Below are 22,103 nucleotides of genomic sequence, written 5' to 3' on the forward strand. Positions count from 1 at the left end.
AGACTTAAGATATCAAAGCGTCAAGTGAAGTGACATGATTACTACTAGCGAGAGTGGTGCAAACAACATATGGACACATCATAGTATTCACATACATGTATGAAGGATATACATGTGGGAAACAAGGTTAATTATTCTAGGAAATCATAGGACGAGAGTACAATATTGAATATTATGAATGGTTTAGTGGTAAACTAAGAAAATTCAAAGTTAGCATAAATAAAGTTTAACTTAGTTATCTTTTATCTTGGATCTACCTATTTCCCAAAGGGATCAAATCCCTTAAGGTGCAAACCTCTTTTAGAGTGAAGAGATTTGACCCCTCTTGATGCTTGGTAGATATGGAGTTAAGTTGGATCTAGGCTAGTGTATATATGTGTGTGTGTTTTATTTTTTCATTAATATTTAAAATGTTAGATGTCAACCTCATATTAAAAATTGAAAGAATTACGAATCTCTCTAAAATAAAAATAAAAACATATTAATAAAATAATAATAATAATAACTCTCTCTCTCTCTCTCTCTCTCTCTCTCTCTCTCTCTCTATATATATATATATATATATATATATATATATATATATATATATCTGTGTGTGTGTATGTATAGCTTTTAAAGTAATAAAATATTATAATTACACATATTCTTTTGTTTTAAATAGTATATACATAGTTGACATTAAAATAATTTCCTTATGATTCACGTCTTAAGCATTAAAATGTTAATACATGACCTAGTCATATTTGGAAGTAGAAAACATGTATCCATAGGACTCTTTTTATATAATTATTTTTGTTAAATACTTTTTGAAAAGTTACATGTCAACTCCATATTAAAAATCAATGAATTACTAATCACCTTAAAATATTTGGAAGTAGAAAACATGTATCCATAAGCCTCTTTCTATATAATTATTTTTTTTAATAAACACTTTTTGAAATGTTAAATGTCACTCCACATTAAAAATAAATGAACTACCAATCTCCTTAAAAAACCTATAAATGCGATAGACATTCTCTCCCTCTTTATATGGAAAATCCATATATATATATATATATATATATATATATATATATATATATATATATATATATATATCTTATTTTAATAAAAAATGGTTTTAACTATATGTGTATATATAAAAATAGATAGAGTATTTTCCATTTGCAAATATGATATGATGGAGCATGTATTAACGTTTCCATTATATATCTATCTATCTATATATATATATATATAGTTGCTCAAAATCAACACAGATCTATCTTAATTTGGACTCTACCTAGAGTTTAGAAGAATCAAATATTTCAACATGTAAACTTTTCTTTAAATTTTGGATTCCAAAAGAAAATTATAAAAAAAAAAAAAAAAAATTAGATATAAAAAGGTTCATCCCTTGTGGAGTTTATTGGATTCAAAAATAAAATGAACCTATATTAATTTTAATTTATTATTGTGAATATTACTTTATTATTTTTATGAACTAAATGAATAAAAAATAATTCCAAAAGTCTCCATTAAGGTACATCATTTTTATAACTTATAATTTATAATTTTCCACTTCTTAAATAAACATTATTTTAATATATGAATAAATTTTCTTTTAGACATATATAATTATTCAAATAATGCTACATATATACCTATTATCCTCTTCCCAAAACTTATTTCTTACCTTCTAATGAATTAATAATTCATCTAAAAAATTTCATGTTGTATTATTATATTTTAACTTAATAATTCATCTAAAAAATTTCATGGTGTATTATTATATTTTAACTTATATTGTAATTATTTTATAGTCAAAATGCTATGATTTTCAATTAATTCTGAAAAACTATTAAAATTAATATTTTGAAAATAAAAAATAATTTTTAAATTTTTAAAATTTTTGAAATTTGAATTTATATTTTAACAAGTGAAATGACTAATTTTATGGGGTTATAAATAGAATTTGTAAATATATATATATACCACCAAGTGTCATAATAGTACACACATCAAATCTCAATATTTATGAAAAACACACATCAAATCTGAATATATGTGAAAATTTGGTTATTTATAAAAACTAAAAATAAAAAATAAATTATATACTACCAAGTGTCATAATAGTACACACACATGAAATCCCAATATTTATGAAAATAGTACACACATCAAATCTTAATCTTTATGAAAATTTCATTATTTATAAATATTTCATTTTTAAGTAAGTGTCTGAACTCATGTTTGACTTTTAATTAATGTATAACTTTTGAAGTTTAATATATATATATATATATATATATATATATATATATATATATATATATATATATATTCATTTTTATATATAATACTAACATATATAATCTATTAAATATAAATCTAAAATTATTATGTCACTACTTAAATTAAATATTCTTAAGTTTTAATGGGAAATCTTTAGCAAAATCTCTTTTAAACCTTATTACTAGGACTCCAATAGTATTACAACAATTACAAAAAAATTCAATAAACGCATTTGTGATTTTTTATCACTTCTTATATTAATATAAAGATCTATTATCTAAATTGTTTTTTACCTTTATAAATTGATTTAATAACTTAAAGTCTCCCAATATTTATAAATATTTTTCTATTGTTTTTTTAATTAAAATATAAAATGCCTAAAACATAACTATTATTTACTAACAACATATTTCAAAATAATATAATGTATTGATAAGAAAAAATAATCTCCCATTATAAATCTGTATAGCTCTTTGCTATGCCCTTAAGTTAACATGCATTTTCATAATTAATTATGTGTTCCCATAACTATTATTTACTAACAACATATTTCAAAATAATATAATGTTGTGCTCCATTATAAATCTTTACAGCTCTTTGCTCTGCCTTTAAGTCAACATGCATTTTCATAATTAATTATCTGTTCCTTTAATATTATATAATGTTTTTTCAAACATTTTTACCTACCTTTTATAGCTAGCTTGATTTTATGATATTAAATATTTTTTTTGTTTACCTACTTTTAAATAGTTAGCTTGATTTTATGGGCAACCTGTGTAGGAGTCATATAAGGCCTTGCATATAAGTTGTCAAATAAGCCATGTAAATACTTATAAGCATTTGTACATGCATTAGTTATTTAATAATATAGACAACAATCAAAAGCCAATTGGTGTAGGAGTCATATAAGGCTTGAATATCAAGTTGTCAAATAAGCAAGGGAAAGACTTATAAGCATTTGTACATGCATTAGTTATTTAATAATATAGACAACAATTGATGTCATTTGTTGTGTAAATTTTTGTTATAAATGATTTTAATGCAAAATAGAAACTTCATTGTTTTAAATAAACACTTAGTCTTAACTTTGTGAATTCAACTCTAAAAATACCCCTACTCAAAAACTTCAACAATCTTATTTGTTTTAATATTTCGAAAAATTGTTTTAATATTCTAAAGTAAATACCTAAATTCAAAAGTTGAAAAAGATCTAAACTATTATAAAGTAACTTACAAAATGGAATCTTGCTAATCATAAATTTTAATAATTAAAAAAAAACGAAAACAAAAACAAACAAACAAACAAACTTACTTTATGTATGGGCATGAAAAGGATTTGTATATTTTTACTATGAATTACTTTTTGTATAAGACAAATACTAAAAAACAACTATTCATATTAAACTTGTTTTATATAATTATAAAAAATCCTAGAATAAATACTAACTGGGTGGTTTCCCAGTTAACTTTTTCCTATTCTTTTATATATATATATAAAGAGTAACATGTTTATATTCTATTTTTTATGCTTTTATTTTAATTTTTTATTTTTTTTTCAAATCATTATAAAAAAAAATTAAAAATAGTATTTATTTTTTATTTTTATAATAAAATAATTATAATTTTTACCATTCTAATTTATTTTGAAATCTAACGCTTTTAAAATATCCATTATAAAATTTTATATTCTAAAACATTACCATCCTCTTCTTTCAAAACAAATAAAACAGAATAACAATATTTCAAATTGATGGGTACATCCAGATGATGCCTCTCCCGGTTCGAATTCTTTTCCATATGCACTTATGGCTATTATTATATTCAAATAGATGGATACATTCACCTAACACATCACGTGGTTAGAGATGAGTGTCACAGATTGATATTAACTCAGGTAGAGAATCATAACAAACTTAGTGAAAGAACTGAAAGGCGAGAGATCCCACGTTCCAGAAATTCTTCACGAAAGCAGAGGGGATGATGCCTGCAGTCGCTCTCCACTTGTCATGGGGCAATCCAGCCTCGTTCGGCCCGCGCATCTCGAAGTGGGTTCTCATCCTAGCCTGTGTGGTCGCATCAGTCCGGGGATTGCTCAATTGGATTCTCACCCGTTTTCAGAAAACCGAGACTTTGAATGAAGCCTCTAATCAGTATCTTCCTTATGACCTTGATGACCTTCTCCCCCTTTGGCAGTTAACTCCTTCATCGCCCATGAACAACCGTCTACAGACCATCCGTGAGAATCTGCCGGCCGCCATTCAATACAGTAGTTTAGGAACAGATGGCCAGGAAGATATTACATGTGCTGTCTGTCTCACTGATTTCCATAAGAGTGATCGAATCCGCCGGCTTGCTGGTTGTGGCCATTTTTTTCATATGGAATGTCTGGACAAGTGGATTAATTATGAAAGGTACACTTGTCCACTCTGTCGATCTACCATCCTCTAAATTCCGCAGGCATTATAAATTGTAAACTAAATGTTCCTGTAAATCTGTGTGAAAAAACACAGAATAAATTATGTGTCAGCGTCTTTCTTTCTGGTCATATGGAGATCCTGCTGGCCAAAAAAAACGGAAACAGAAGAATCTCCCTCATAATAAAGTATTGTCGATTTCCATAGATGAACTTATTCCGTTCTCTTATTTCTAATAAGTTGTACCGTGAATTTACGAACATTCTATTTTTGTTGTTGAGTCAGGTTGAACGCTTTCCTATTACTCTTTGTTTTATAGTTTAATTATCATTTTGTGAGAATGCTTGAAACGCAGGAGAATTTGCAGGTAACATAGAGAAAATGATTAAAACCCTAGAAAATTTGCAGGTAAGCTAAGAGGTTGCATGTTATATTCCATGCCTCATAGTACTCGTTAGATGATGAATCTTTATTAAGATTCAAACAGTGAAACAGTCACCTTCTTTTAAACATCATGATCAAGCTGCGTCTAAATCTATAAGATAGAATTAGGCATAAAATCTCAACAAGAAAATGGGTTGATAGCTAGATTATGTCAAGCAATCTTTCATATTCAGCCAAAATACAAATCCATCCAAAAATCAATGACAGGAGATGTTCTTCAAATGTTTCACTTGATTGGAATAATATCTCACCACAATTTTGCATTCTATCATGGATCGCCGGAATTTTTGAAATGGGAAACCTTCTGTGATCAGTAATTTACTAATTTGCATGAAATATAACGTCATGTTGTTGTCAGTGCATCACTGACAAATACTAGCTGCCAAGGTGTTTGTTGGATTGTAGAGGTTAAAGAGACTTATATTGATATCAACCATTGAGACTCGTATATATTTTATATTTACAAATTTTAAACTTTAAAATGGTTTTTCACTCAGAAGGATAATAAAATAGAAGTTAAAATAAAAATAAAAGGAGTAAATTGAAAAAAAGGTAAATTATTTTTTAATTTTTTTTTTTTTTAAACTTACTTAATTTTGAAGTAAATGTGTTCCATTGTTTAATTTAACTATGCATTCATTTAGTACTAATAAAATAGAATATATAAAAATGGGTCTTTATTCCCTTGACAATATGTAGTAATTATTGTCCTTAATCTAGAGCTTTATGTTGTTAGTAAGAAGCCCTATAATGATTCATAGATAACTAGCCTCAAAGACATTTTATCCATGCTCTAGTCAATGCTTTAATTCTTCAGTTATATTACTTATCACATGAAGGTGGTTATACTATACACAAACCATTTTTGTAATAGAGTATTCTCATTTAATGTTTAAGTGCATTATCGTATGAACTACAAGTTCAGTTGCATGATAGAGTGTTTTTGGTTGTATTTTTGTTCATGCTTCACCTTGGTAGTTATCATTTTCTTGTAATCTAGTACGACCTTCCTAAAGTCCTTTGTTTTCTTTGTCCAAGAGGGGCACAAATAGGAAATATAGAATTGTAATCCCTACTTAACCTTCTTCATCCTTGCCTTGTTGAAGAATGTAACTAGTGTTCGTATATATATATATATATATATATATATATATATATATATATATATATCTATATATATATATATATATATATATATATATATATATATATATATATATATATATATATATATAGTAAAAGAAATTGACTTATTAAAGCATGGGTCAAAGGCGTCCATTAAAGGCTTCTAAGGTTGAGACATAACTCCTTTTCCATGTCATAAAATTGTAAGACCCTTCTTGGGCTTTGTAAAATTGTAAAACAATAAAATTTTGTAAGACTAGCCTCTTCCACCAGGGTTGTATGCTCTCCTCATTAAGTCGACCTGCTCTCCTCCTCAAGTCGGCCTCATAAAAGGAAGCCACCACCTTGAAGAATAATATTAATTGAACTGCATTCGACCATTTGGATGGATAAAAAAGTAAACCGAGATCTGAAGTTGTTGAAACGATAAAGTAGTGGGGGTTACATGTCTTGAAGGACTTTTCATCATAAAGGAAGATCAAACATGGAAGTAAGAAAGGTCAAGGATTTCTATAGTAAAACCATGAGCTTGCAGGGCCAAGAATGTTTGTGATAGGTACATGAAGTTGCACAACATGGAACCATGAAGTTGTAGGACATGGAACCACGAATTTGTAGGACATAAATCCACGAAGTTGTAGGACATACCAATATTTTTCTTGAAGAAATGAGTTGAGACTTGAGAGGTTGATTTGGTAGAGAGAATGAAGTCATTTGTTTTGTATGGGTGTCCCAATTTGATCTGAATCTACCAGTGGAAGAGTTTGATTTGGTTTTCCCCTTTATGGGGACTTTTCCCTCGGTGAGTGCCTATATCTGGTGTCCATTTGTCTTCTTTAATTTTCATTTTTTTGTAGTTGTTTGATGATCAAGGAGATAATAATGACAAGAAGAAGAGGAATAATTTAATAAGAAGAATACAAGAATCTATCAAAGTTAAAGAGAAATAAAATTTAAATTCCCTAACTAAGTTGCCCTAGATTTCTCAACATGGTATGAGAGCTAAGGACAATAGGTTCAGGTAGCTATAAGGTCACAACTGAGAGAAGGAATATTGATACAAGAGGGTATGCTTAGACCAAATTTTTATAGAAAAAAACCGTGCTAAAAAGGTATATATTTATGGGCTATAAAATATCTTATGCAAGCATGAAAACATGGTCTTACTCTCTATAATTAGGATGTGAACATAACGTAAAAGGAGAAAAAAAAAGTTTGAGGAAAAAAAATACTTTCGTGAAAGCTTATCATTAAGTTCAAAGAATGTTGAGCTCCTTGTAAAGGAGATAGACGTCTTGTGTGCTACCGTTCCCTCCTGGGGGGTCACACCTGAAGTTGCTGCAGCTGCACCCTGAGGGCCCCCAACACATTTTGCTGCTTCGTCATTGCTTCCTGGGGCACTTCCCTAGTGACCTCGTGAACTATTTCGCCAATGTCGTATAAGTCACCCTCTGTCAGTGTAATGGGTTCACTATCTAGTTTGGAAGCCTTGGTCTTCTTCCATGGCCCTGTTCGTTCCATACCACATGACCATTTTAGTTGTGTAGATGTCATGCTTGGGTCCGCGCCATTCGCCATGTCTTCTCTCCCCTATCCTGTGCTCAAGTCTGGGCCTCTTTCCTCCTGTGTTGTGGTGGCCCCGGTTGTCAGTGCTGCTGCTGCTTTTTCGGCGGCCTTGGTCTGCTTTGCGGCGGCCTTGGTCTGCTCTGCGGTGGCCTTCACTGCCTCATGGGAAGGCCTTACCTTCTCGACCAACTTCTTGTTGCACTTTTACTGTGCCAATAGCTTGGTGGCATCCTTCTGTTTTTGTATCGCTATCTCATTGCGCACCGCCAGATCTGGGGCACACCACTTAGGTGGCCATGAGTCTAGCATAGTGCAAATGGCATCATCAATCACAATGAAAGGAAGTTTGGTCCAATTCTACGTCAGACGATCCTTACGCGCCTTGCTATACACATTATGCATATCCGCCTTGAAGTCTTCAAATTTCCACAGACTGTCATACACTGTAGGGGATAGGCATGGCCTTTTATTGATCCACATCTAGACGCTCGCCTTCATGAGCACCCAAAAGATTTTGATCTCGCAAATTTCTGTGGCATTCTTCGTCGCCAAGAGAAACGTGTATTTTGCTAGCTCTGACAAGTCCTATTCAAGGGGAGGGACATAACTATCCTCAAGCAGTTCCCCTATCACTAATAAGATAGAAAAGAGAAACCACACGTAGTGGTTGCCCTGCTCGTGAGCTTCTCTGGAGTTGGTTATGAATTCCTCACAGAGGGATTCAGTCCAGTTGAATTGGACCCCCTCCGCACATTGTTCGGCCAGTGCGACGACCATCGCTGGTACCTCGTTGCCGCGGTATTTTCTCGTCACCTTCTCGACCAATAGCTAAGTGGCTATGCGCACCTCTTTGCCTTGAATGCTACTAATTATGCAACCTCTCTGCTTCTTTTCCAACTTGTATTTCTTCTTCATGGCCTCCGCAAGTGCCAAATCTCTACTTTTTCCAGCTATTTCCGTGGGGTCCCTTCCCGTACAAGGAAACCAAGAAATCTTGTGAATATGCTCCACCATGATGGGAATAGGATCCTTCAGCCACAAGTACCCATCGTGCACTAGGCAAAGCAATTTCCTGATGACAACGATCGTGATCGTTTCCCGATGAAAGTGTGGAATCCATAGTAGGTGGAGTAGCCCGACCTCCTCCACATCGCGTAGCAATTTTCACGGCTCTAGCCCTGTAAATGACCGATCCTTGCTTTGTTTCATGACTTTTCTAGTCTCCGAATGTGGGAAATTTTTGTTGTCCGCGAGGTCTGAATCTTCAAATTTCATCATGGGCACGCGACCCAGAAATGAACCTTCAAACAAAATTCCATCTGGAAGGAGCAGGGTTTGGAGTGCACTCTTAATGGCATCCAAATCCTTGAGTACTTTTTCTTTCCCTCTCTGCGGAGGGACATACTTGGGTAGTTTTTCTGCAGCATGCACTGGTTGAATTTCTTCCTCCATTTCTTCATCTGCCTCAATCTCTTCTACGAAAACCTCGAGATCCTCCTCCTCATCATCTGTCTCAAGATTAACATTCTTTCCCTTGTATTCCATAGATAGTTTACCAAACCGCGAATTTCGCGGAGACATCTAGACTTCTCATGCTTCTTGTGGATCCTTTTTGGGCCTCTGCGTCTGGGGAAATTTTGGAATTTCCAGTGCATCCCCCACCAGCAGCGTAATTCTCCGCGACTTCCTTGGTTGTCAACATCATTCTATTGAGGAATTCCTGTGTCTCCTTCAGCAATGTCTCAAACACTAAACTTGCTCTCAAACCTTCAAATTCATAAGGTCGTTACCCACTTGATATCACAACAACTAAATTCCCAAAATGCCAAGGGTTGTTCACTGGATAGCCACCTATGATTTATAAAAAATTTTGAATTCAAATGCGACTGTTCCCCCCTCATTCGGCCCATTAATGCTAGATTGGCAACAGATTGTCCCAAATATATTTCTGACTTCGCGTCTTAATTTCCCACCACCCGCTCCTCGTTTTCTTAAATCAGACATCTTGTCATGAACAATGACACCAACAGTCACTTCCTAGCCTACCCGCGTGGTAGCACAGCCCCCTATGCGCGGGCGCGACCCCTGTGACATACTTATCCTGTGCGCAACCTCCTTATCGCGCAACTCCCTTACAAACTCTTTTATAGTCCCATGCTCACTGTCAACTACTTGGAGTGCTTAGATTGTGCTCCCTACAGATAGTCAGGTGGTCGCACCACCTGTGGGAGGCTTCAATTCACCTTCCAGCCCAGTCTGTTGGTACCCCTCAGTAACCGTTGCAATAGTCATCTCCGTGCATTCCTCCTTACGCAGTGTGCTCCCCTAGTTACATTGTTTAGTAAGGTGTGGTTGTAGCCATGGTAGCAGAGTCACAAATACTTGGTGACAATCTTCTAATGCAATGGTATGGCTGCCCATATCTTGTCCTATCATTTAGTGACGCTTCATGCTTGGGCAATTTCAGTTTCCAGATTTTTTATTTCTACGTCCATTAACATGCTTTTCTACCTCAGTCGTACCCAATATTCTTCAAGTTTGTGAAGCTCAAGGTTCCCTCACCAAATGGATTTCTGAATCTGCATATGTTCATCCTCGCACGGCTACATAATTCCTGCGTCCTAGTCCTCATGTACTGTCCCAACTGTGGGAGCTATTGCGTGAGGATTCCTTTCCTCCAAAACTATGGTCTCGACTCTACTATTAAGCTTCGGAATCATTTATGTGCTCAGGTTTTTTCACATGGCCCTATAGGCCCATCAAAGAGTTGGTATGTGCAAGTCCCAATCAATTTGTCACGCCTGGTGAACTCTGTTCAGGATTCTGGATACCTTCTTGAATGCTTCTACGTGGAACGTTTGTGGTGCGTGTCGCCTTTCCTACTGCTACATCCTATTCTAATTTTCAATCCTTAGTTTGGGGTGTGCTTGTGTGGACTACACAACACACATCTGTACCCATCGACACAAGTGGGCACGCAAGCTGCTCCATCCTGGCTACCCAACTCTCATTCGAAGTTAAGGGCTTCCAAACCATAAGCGCATCATCCTTCTACATCCGCGCTAGTCCTCAAAGTTTTCTTGATGTGTACCCCACCATCGTGCGGGTGTTCCGTGCAGTGCCCATCTCAACACATCGAACCGTTGTTGTTTCGGTACTGCGCTTTCAAATTTGCTCAAGAACTCATCCACCATCGTCAATCCATCATATGTGAGTACTTCTCATGCCTCTGTTGTCATGCAACATAGTGATCTAATCATCATGTTGCAATTTAGCATTGTAACTTCATGCAACAGATTCTTCCAACACTCTACTTCTTCGTCTAAATCCGAAGTGCAGGAGCTTTCACGCTCCCACAAGATCCTCCCATCTGTAGTCGGATTCACCCAATCCTAGTCTCACGCAGTTATCTTGTAAATACAATCAAGATCATCGTCACTTTCATCATTGCACACTGGTTCAGTGTAGCGTGCTCCTTCGGTTGGGTGTAGTAGGACTACTATGCGTAGCGAGTTTTTCTCGAACACCATTTTGCGCTTCTTTAGATTGATGACTCCGCTCATATCGGTGGCCCAGTGTATTCATAATAATGTGAGATAGGGATTACTATCATCGACAATCTCTATCACTTCAAAATCTGTTTCTGTGCTCGCACCTTCAATATCAACTATTACCCCTTGCAACCTTCCCATGGGAAAAATATTTTTTTGGTTTCCCATTCGTAATTGAATAGGGGACCACTATAACATGGGCCTGCCCATACATTTCCATGTTTACTTCGGTAATACATTCACGTCTAAACCCAGATCTAGGATTACTTGATCCATTTCATATTCCCCAATCTGTGTAGTCAACCTCATTTCTCTTCTAGTGCACAATGGATGCTTCCTCAATTTTCGAACGATGAGCGGTTCCCCTGACCCCGCACACCTGGTGATCAGTTCCTGTAGTCCTTTAACCGCCTTGTTGTCGCACAACAGTTTCATGCATGTCTCTAGAATGGTAGTAAGCATTGAAGGATCCATTCCTGGCTCTGTTTGATCCTTACTACCTGAAGTGGAGGCCTCCGTGAAGCTCTTCTTAGCTTCCATGAATGTATCCTTTGCACGTTCTAAGTCAAACTCAGGTTCCTTTGCAGTAGCCTTGCGAACCCACGTACCTTCCTCTGGCTGCTTTCCCTTATCCTCTCCCATGGTCGCACCACTTCTGAGCATCATGTTTACATGTGGGTCCTCTTCGCACGGTTCAAACCTAATCATTTGTATATTCTGAGTCAGGGGAGGCTGGAATACCCATTTTTTGCACATCTTTGTGATCAACGTAGGATAGTCTATTCTTTCATGATCAAAATGAGCACAATATGTACAAGATATCCTCATCAGGTTGGTACACTCACAGGCATATTTCCCTGGTCCTCCGCAATTGTAACAAATTAATTGTTTGCAACCCCTTCCTGATCCCATTCCACCTCATCGTCGACCTCACCCCTGAAATCCAGCACTCATCATCCCCGCATCTGGGTCAAGGGCTCGCATTTTGGTCTATATTCTGTAGGTTGGGGTCTGATCCATCATTAGCTCATAACTACGACAAGTGTGCTCATCGTGGCCTGCCGACCTACAGAAATTACAAAACAATTGTTGGGGTGTCTGTGTATATTTCTGCAGCAAGTGATAATTATCCATCATGTGTTTCCTTCCTATCTGACAAATCATGCACCATAAAGCGGGTGCTGCACTTAGCCCTGCCTATGCCTCCAGTCCCAGTGGTATTTTCCTTCCCCTTGCCAAGTAGTTCACGCATACTGGGCAGTGATCGTTGTCATGCCCCTGGCCTTTGCATTTTATGCACCATACTTCCTTATGCACCTCTGGCCACGGTGCCCTATCCTACTTCAAGCTTTGCATTTCGAAACATAGATTCTGTAGTTGGCGTGGATTCACTAAAATCCCAACCCAGGGTCCTGTATCGGGGTCTCATGTAATCTCATCACCATCTCCAACGCTTCGGCCCAGGTAGAAAGTTTTTGTTGTGACAACACCATCCTCAAGTGTGGTGTCAGATATGCTACAAACCATGTGTGATGTTCTGCATCCGTTAGTGTCATATAGGCCTCGCGGATTGTACTTTTCATCCTTTGGTCTAGATCTCAGGGGATCTCACCTGGAAGCATCACGATTTCTTTAAACCCAACGATTGACTGTGTCTCTGATTTTGGCCTGCTAAATTCTCTGTTCAATGCATTATGGATCTTTGTCATCCCTACATTTGGGTGGTCATTAGAGTGCTTAATGTACCATGTTAATGCATGATCCTACAATGCGCTCACGAATGTATCCCTCTTAATGTTGTCGTTTATGACACCTTGTGCTTCCCATACTGCTTTTACCACGAACCAGAATTGGTCTAGATCCTCATTCCATACTCCTCTAAATACTGGTAGTTTGATTGCACTTGCCATACTGAACCGTGGACATGGTGGAGGTGGCATGGGTGGAGATAGAGGGGAAGGAGGTGAAGTGGGTGGCAGTGTGGGTGGTAGCCATGGAATCTGCTGCCTTATCAAACTGACCATGCTTCTCAGAGAAACTTTCGCGAGCTCGTCCTTGCTCTCCCATGAGTGTGAAAGGGACTGTTTTCTAATTCTTCACTACTTCCACTTCTGTAGATTCTTCTGCTCCACGTAGTCCCAAACATTAATTTATTTGCACAACCCTCTTTTCACATAACAACATCTTAATCCAGGTATTCAAATATTTAATATACTTATCTCATGGTCCCTTGAGAAAATGTCGCTCTGCCTCACTATAACTAACGGTCGTGTCCACTGCGAACTTAGTGATAAATCCTCCTATTATTCGATTGAGCCAGTGGTCCACATCTTGTGTTATCTTATCTTCTGAGGCTTCCAGTCTGTGCACTAATTCTGGAGTCCACACTATCGATTGGTCGAGCCTACACCTTCCCTGGCTGTCGGCTAACCTTGCGATCCACTCATACAGTTTAGAAGGAATGGATGCAAAGAAAATATCATGGATTTCCATATACATGTAGCGATTCGACCACTTTTTCTCAGATACTTGCAGAGTTTTGTTTTCCTGTGTCACAAACTCGTGAATATTCTTGTCCAATCGCTCTTTAATTTCTTCTTTGTTGGGTTCCAGTGGCATGAAATCAGACATCCCTTATGCAGATCCCAATCCCGGAAATGGAACCATTTGTTAGCTTAGTGGGGCCTGACCCAAGTTTGGAAGTGATTTAGCCAAGCAAATCCTAGTACTACTGGCCCTTTCGGCAACAGTCCACAGAGCGCGGACTCAGGTCTCACCCAAAGTAATATGGGAGGGTGCTAGAACCAGGTTTCTGCACCCTAGGGATGTCTGATATGTGGTGATTGGTACGTAGTCCAACCTTCACACTTACGGTGCTACGCACACCTACAGGCACCCTGCACCCTATGATACTATCTTCGTGCAGTTCTAGTGGTGGCACGACCCATGTTATTTACCCAAGACTTCCTTAATTAATCTCTGTTAGCTAATTACTTAGATTAAATTTACATACAAGAATTCATATAGGTATTCATCTAGTGCGCGCGGTAAATAAATGGAGTAACAACAATGTATAACATCAAAATAAGGATTCAATAATAGATGCACAAAATAGTCTTCTTTATTAACTTCCAGTTCCAAATACAGACCCAACTCTGCCCTGCGCACTCAACTGCAGCGATCCGCACACTCAGCTGCGGACTTTCCTAAGCCTCTACACACTCAGTTGCAGAGCCTCTTCCTACTACTATGACCCAATACACTTCAACTTTCCCCCTATGCTCTAACCATGCCTTCACATATATCTATTACTTGCTTTCCCAAAAAGAATTGTCTTTACACCTAGAACCTCACTCTATTTATACAATCCCATGGTCTGTGGACCATGGGTAGGCTGACACAACTTTACATTATTTTACAATTCTTAGGGCAGACAACCCTATGACTCATCCTAGACTCCCGCACTCCGCGGCCACACTTTGCGGAGTCTTACAATACAATTGACCAAAACTCAAGCTTTAAGCCCCAAAAACTGTTGCATGGGATCCCATACCCAACAGGGATCTCTGAACTTAATTCTGTTGTTTACACCTATAGGTTACATTTTGACAATATATTTGATGAAATTCCTGTCATGGCTAGTAGGGGTTTGGTTAAGGTCTTGTTGGGTCTATTGCTTTTTCTTCATTTTTTCCCTCTATTTTTCTTGATTTCAAGCTATCATTCCATTATAGGTAGTGGCGTGGACTCTAGGCCTAAAAAAGTGGCTTAAATCGTCGGATCGCTGGCATAGAACTAACAAGTTTGGTCCACATTCACTGGCATACAGGTCTATGAGAGTGAATTTCGGTCTTTGGTCGCTCCCTTGCCCATAGCATGAGAGTGACTATGGCCTCATAGGTCTAGAACAATAATGGGACCTAGGGACAAGATATCTAGGTGGTTGACTTGTCTCCTAAGTGTGTTTTTGATGATGCTTGATGCTTGTGTGTCATGTTCCATCAGTTCCACTTCCTTAAGCTCACCTACGACGTCAAATCTGATCATAGTAGCCTCTCATCTCATGTTTACCCCGGTTGGCATGGTTACTTAGGTGGACGTGGGATAAGGGTGTTATAGTAAACATAAGATGAAGAGTTATTATGAAATGAACTCACCTCCAAGCTTCAATTATGCAAGTGGTGTCAAAAACTGACACCTCAAAAACATCCCTCAAGGATTACAGGACACACAAGGGCCAAAGAACCAACCCAGGTGGCCCAACTCTAATCCAGACCGCTTTTCAATGACCTAACACCACAATGGCATGCATAAGCCTGCATGAGTGCATTTTTCACCCACCAACCACATGCACAACAATGTCTCCATGCATTTGTAGCCCAAATTCTTAATTCAAAGGGTACAGTCCCAAGATCTAAGACACAAATCCCGGTCAGCCTCCATAATACTACCAAAAATTCCTCTCACTTTCTAAGATGGTAAGTAACCTAATAACAATGCTAATCATACAAAACTTCAACAAGGAGTTGACCTAACCAGGCCTAACCATGAAAATCATTTCATCAAACATATGGTGAACATGTAAACTACATGTCATTAATGCATATGTGATCATATGAGTCTAGAATTTATTTGAGAATCAACAAGAAGGTTTGATTCCCTCTCATAATATCTAAAATAACACTTGTTAGCCCATGAAATCATTAACCATCAAATACTTATCAAATCCTAACGAAGACATAAGAAGATCGCATTACAAATCCATGATTGTAACCAACATATAACCAGATTATTAACTATGACAGAACATTCATTAAATCATCATAATAACAAGTAAAATTTCTCATAAACTACAATATGAAAATATCACTTAATAACTTATGCAAAATCAAACCAAGTCAGGGACTTCCACGTACCACCCAACCATAGATTTGGCTTAACCAAATATTCCTTTCAGCCAATCATCACCATGGCATATTCCAAGCATGAATGTGGGATCTCAAGACATAAACAACTAGGGATTTCAAGATATTAAACCACCTACATCCTGAGGATGTCAAGGCTTCGCCAAAATCAATCAAGAGATCACAAAGCCCAAAACAAGCTTGGATGCCCCAGAGTTTCTTCTCCATTACCTTAAGGAATTTCCTTTTCTCTAAACACCTATTGAGGGATTCCTGGAGATTATACCACATCAATTCCCAACCCTTGAGAATTTCCTTGAGACCACCTGACCTGGTTCCAAAATCTCCCAACAACCCATAGCTCAACCAGAAAAGATCCCATCACACCATGGTAATCCATAAATGACAAGGCAAGGCTGAAACCGCTATCAAACTAGGAAAACCCCATGCAAATGACAACAAATGAACCAAATACACAAATGCATGTACCATGCATATAAAAACTAGTTAGGGGAACCACATATGCAACCTGTTACCTACAAATCCTCCTACTGAAGCTGCTGATCCAACCTTCCTTTCTTTTGCTTTGTTTTCCTTGTCCTTCCTTTGCCTTCCTTATCTTTCCTTTACTTTCCTTGTCTTTCCTTTCTTCCTTACTTGTTTTCTCCTTGGTTCTCTTCTCTCTCTGAAACTGATTCCAAATCCAAAACTAACAAAAACTTGTGAACTGGTCCTCATAGCCCTCTTTATCATTGAGACCTCTGTTTTCTTCATTTTCCTCTATTTTCCTTCAATTTTCCTATCATGCAAATTTGTGACCCTTCATCTCCCTTGTCCATTAATAAATGTCAATTAATGTCTCTTTTTCTTTTCCGAATTCCTTAGCCATAATAAATCAAAAGTGACACCCACTAGGATGTTTTTCCTAATCTCCAGTGTCAAATACATGTCCCATGACATTGGTCTTATTTTTCCTTTATTTACTTCATTACATAAAATTTCAAGTGACTGTTTTTACATGTAAATTAAAATGTAAAAGTTAAAATCCATAAAAGTTAAAATAATTATATTGCAACCATATTAAATTTAGATAATAAGCACTTAAAAACCTAATACTTACAATAAACTTACAACATAACAATATTTTAACCATGGATATTAAGCTTATACTACCAGATCTCAAAAACCATAACTCATTTCACAGTCAAAATAATTTAATTTTATAACATTTTTTAACTAAATCCAAAATAAAAAAGGTTATAATTATCTTTCTCGGATATTAAAACCCTCTATCATCATTATTATTAAAAACATTTCATAGATATTCTATAGGTATTAAATCAAGATTTGAATAAAATTAAAAATCAAAATATTTTTATATATAGAGGTGTGAAGGAGAGGAGAGAGAAAGGGAGACATATAGATGGAGGGGGTGAGAGAAGGAGGGAGGGAGATAGTGACATCATTGGAAGGTAGAGAGAGAGAGAGAGAGAGAAAGAGAGAGAGAGAGAGACATAATTATGGGGGAAGAGAGAGAGGGAGAGAGGGGGCTAAGTGAGAGATGAAATTAGAGGAGGAGAAAGAGGGAGAGGAGTAAAAAGACATAGACATAGAGACAGAAAGAGAGGGTGTTAATAAGGTAGAGATAGAGAGTGAGTGAGGGGGAGAGGAGAGAAGGAGGGAAGAGGGAGTATGAGATATGACAAAGAGGGAGAGAATTGAAAGAGAGAGGTAGAAACAATGATGGAGGGGCAGTAGAGGGTAGGATAGGAAAGGAGAGGAGGAGGGAGCTAGTGACAGAGCTAGAGGGAAGAAAGGGTGATAGAGAGTTTGGCGGTGAGAGAGAGGGAGGTGGGAGAGAAAGGGAGAGAAACGAAGGAAGAGAGAGAGGATGGGAGATAGAGGAGAGAGGTAGGGGCAAAGAGAGATGGAGTTGAAGGGGGAGAGAGAGGGAGGGAAGAACAAATACATAGAGAGATAGAGGTGGAGAGAGAGAGGGAATGGTATGGGAAAGATGGAGAGAAAGTGAGAGAGATAGGAGGAGGGAAGAGAGAGGGAAGTAAAGGATAGAGTAAAGGAAATAATGGGAAGAGATAGAGAAATACACAATGATGGAGGGGGGAGAGAGAAGGAGAGAGGGAGGGAGATAGTGGCAGATTTGGACAGAGAAAGAGAGAGAGAGAGGGATGGGGGGGAGATATAAAGGTAGGTGGGAGAGAAAGGGAGAGAATGGAAGTGAGAGAGAAATTAAGAGAGAAAATTAGAGAGGGAGGGAGATGGAGATGTAATTGGAGGGAGAGTGAGGGATGGAAGGGAGGAAGAAACAAACAGAGAGATAAAGGTGGAAAGAGAGAGAGGTAGTGACAAGGAAGAGCAGGAGAGGGGGGGATGAAAAGAGGAGAGCAAGAGGGAAGAGATAGAGGTTAATTTTAGATGCAAAAGCTTATATCATTTATTTAAGCCTTAAGAAATCAAAAAATCAAGTGAAGTGACATTATTACCACTATCAAGAGTGGTGCAAAAACCATATTGACACATCATAGTATTCACATACATGTATGAAGGATATACACGTGGGAAAGAAGGTTAATTATTCTAGGAAATCATAGGACGAGAGTACAATATTGAATATTATGAATGGTTTAGTGGTAAATTATAAGAAACTTCAAAGTTAGAATAAATAAAGTTTAACTTGGTTATCATTTATCTTGGATCTACCTATTGCCCAAAGGGATCAAATCTCTTAAGGTGCAAACCTCTTTTAGAGTGAAGAGATTTGACCCCTCTTGACGCTTGGTAGATATGGAGCTAAGTTGGATCTAGGCTAGTGTATATATATGTGTGTGTTTTATTTTTTCATTAATATTTAAAATGTTAGATGTCAACTTCATATTAAAAATTGAATCAATTACGAATCTCTCTAAAATAAAAATATAAACCTATTAATAAAATTATAATCTCTCTCTCTCTCTCTCTCTCTCTCTCTCTCTCTCTATATATATATATATATATATATATATTAAACTAATAAAATATTATAATTACACATATTCTTTTGTTTTAAATAGTATATACATAGTTGACATTAAAATAATTTAGTTATGATTCACGTTTTAAGCATTAAAATGTTAATACATGACCTAATTATATTGGAAGTAGAAAACATGTATCCATAGGACTCTTTTGGATAGAAATTCTCTCCCTCTTTATATATATATATTCATTTATTTTAATAAAAAAATGATTTTAATTATATGTGTGTATATATAGATAGAGTGTATTTTCTACTCGCAAATATGATATGATGGAGCATGTATTAACGTTTGCATATATATATATATATATATATATATATATATATATATATATATATATATATATATATATATATATAGTGTTGCTCAAAATCAACACAGATCTATCTTAACTTGGACTGCACTCTACCCAGAGTTTAGAAGAATCAAATATTTCAACATGTAAACCTTTCTTTATATTTTGGATTCCAAGAATTTCCTTAAAATACATCATTTTTCTAACTTATATTTTTCCTCTTCTTAAATAAACATTATTTTAATATATGAATAAATTTTCTTTTATACATATATAATTATTCAAATAATCCTACATATATACCTATTATCCTTTTCCCCAAACTTATTTCCTACCTTTTCCTTCTACTAAATCAATAATTCATCCCAAAAAAATTCATGTTGCATTATTATATTTTAACTTATTATATTTGCATATACATGTAATTATTTTATAGTAAAAATGCTATGACTTTTAATTAATTTTGAAATAATTATTAAATTGAATATTTTGAAAATAAAAAATAATTTTAAAAATTTTAAAAATTTTTGAAATTTGAATTTATATTTGTTCACAAATGAAATGACTAATTTTATGGAGTTATAAATAGAATTTTTCAAAAAAAAAAAAAAATCTATATCACTAAGTGTCATAATAGTACACACATCAAATCTCAATATTTATGAAAAACATTACACATATCGAATCTCAATATTTGTGAAAATTTGGTTATTTATAAAAACACTTGGTAGCATATATATATATATATATATATATGCTATCAAGTGTCATAATAATACACACATCAAATCTTTATCTTTATGAAAATTCATCATTTATGAATATTTCATTTTTAAGTAAGTGTGTCAAACTCATGTTTGGCTTTTAATTAATGTATAACTTTTGAGGTTTATGTATATATATACATATATATTCGCTTTTATATATAATATTAACATATATAATATACTAAATATAAATATAAAATTATTATGTCACTATTTAATATTTTGTCACTACTTAAATTAAATATTCTTAAGTTTTAATGGGAAATCTTTAGCAAAATCTCTTTTAAGCCTTATTACTAGGACTCCAGTATTATTACAACAATTACAAAAAAATCCAATAAACACATTTGTGACTTTTTGTCACTTCTTATATTAATATAAAGATATATTATCTAAATTGATTGTTACCTTCATAAATTGATTTAATAACTTAAAGTCTCCGAATATTTATAAATATTTTTCTATTGTTTTTTTATTAAAATATAAAATGCCTAAAACATAACTATTATTTACTAACAACATATTTCAAAATAATATAATGTATTGATAAGAAAAATAGTCTTCCATTATAAATTTGTAAAGCTCTTTGCTATGCCCTTAAGTCAACATGCATTTTCATAATTAATTATGTGTTCTCATAACTATTATTTACTAACAACATATTTTAAAATAATATAATGTATTGATAAGAAAAAATAATCTCCCCTTTACTATAAATCTTTATAGCTCTTTCTTATACCCTTAAGTCAACGTGAATTTTCATAATTAATTATGTGTTCCTTTAATATTATATAATGTTTTTTTCAAACATTTTTACCTACCTTTTATAGCTGGCTTGATTTTATGATATTAAATATCTTTTTTTCTTTACCTACCTTTAAATAGTTAGCGTGCAACTTGTGTAGGAGTCATATAAGGCCTTGCATATCAAGTTGTCAACTAAGCGAGGTAAAGACTTATATGCATTTGTAGATGCATTAGTTATTTAATAATATAGACAACAATCAAAAGCCAATTGGTGTAGGAGTCATATAAGGCTTGAATATCAAGTTCTCAAATAAGCAAGGTAAAGACTTATAAGCATTTGTAGATGCATTAGTTATTTAATAGTGTAGACAACAATTGATGTCATTTGTTGTGTAAATTTTTGTTATAAATGATTTTAATGCAAAATTGAAATTTCATTGTTTTAATTAAACACTTAATCTTATGTTTGTGAATTCAACTCTAAAAATATCCCCACTCAAAAACTTCAACAATCTTATTTGTTTTAATATTTCGAAAATTTGTTTTAATATTCTAAAGTAGAAACCTAAATTCAAAAGTTGAAAAAGATCTAAACTATTATAAAGTAACTTACAAAATAGAATCTTGGTAATCATAAATTTTAATAATTAAAAAAAAAAAAAACTTTATGTATAGGCATGAAAAAGATTTGAATATTTTTGCTATGAATTACTTTTTGCATAAAAAACAAGTATTAAACAACAACTCTTCATATTAAACTTGTTTTATATAATTATAAAAAATCTTACAATAAATACTAACTGATTTACCAGTTAACTTTTTCATATTCTTTTACATATCTATATAGATATAAAATAACATGTTTATATTCTATTTTTTATGCTTTTATTTTTAAAAAAAATCAATTTTTTTCACATCATTATCAAAAAATTAAACAATAGTATTTATTTTAATTTTTATAATAAAATAATTATAATTTTT

At 34.7% G+C, this 22,103-nt stretch overlaps 1 protein-coding gene across 1 annotated transcript; it reads left to right on the forward strand.

Annotated features, from left to right (window-relative positions):
- Positions 1 to 4,254: 4,254 nt before the first annotated feature.
- LOC149250515 (RING-H2 finger protein ATL46-like) lies at positions 4,255 to 4,722 on the forward strand. Its single transcript, XM_089453681.1, has one exon. The coding sequence runs from the start codon at positions 4,255 to 4,257 to the stop codon at positions 4,720 to 4,722; it is 468 nt and encodes a 155-aa protein (XP_089309807.1).
- The last annotated feature ends 17,381 nt before the right edge of the window (positions 4,723 to 22,103 follow it).

Source organism: Pinus tabuliformis, chromosome 7 (genome assembly GCF_031772625.1).
Source record: "Pinus tabuliformis cultivar Carrire ecotype Pingquan chromosome 7, CPIR1, whole genome shotgun sequence".
NCBI classification, from domain to species: Eukaryota; Viridiplantae; Streptophyta; class Pinopsida; order Pinales; family Pinaceae; genus Pinus; species Pinus tabuliformis.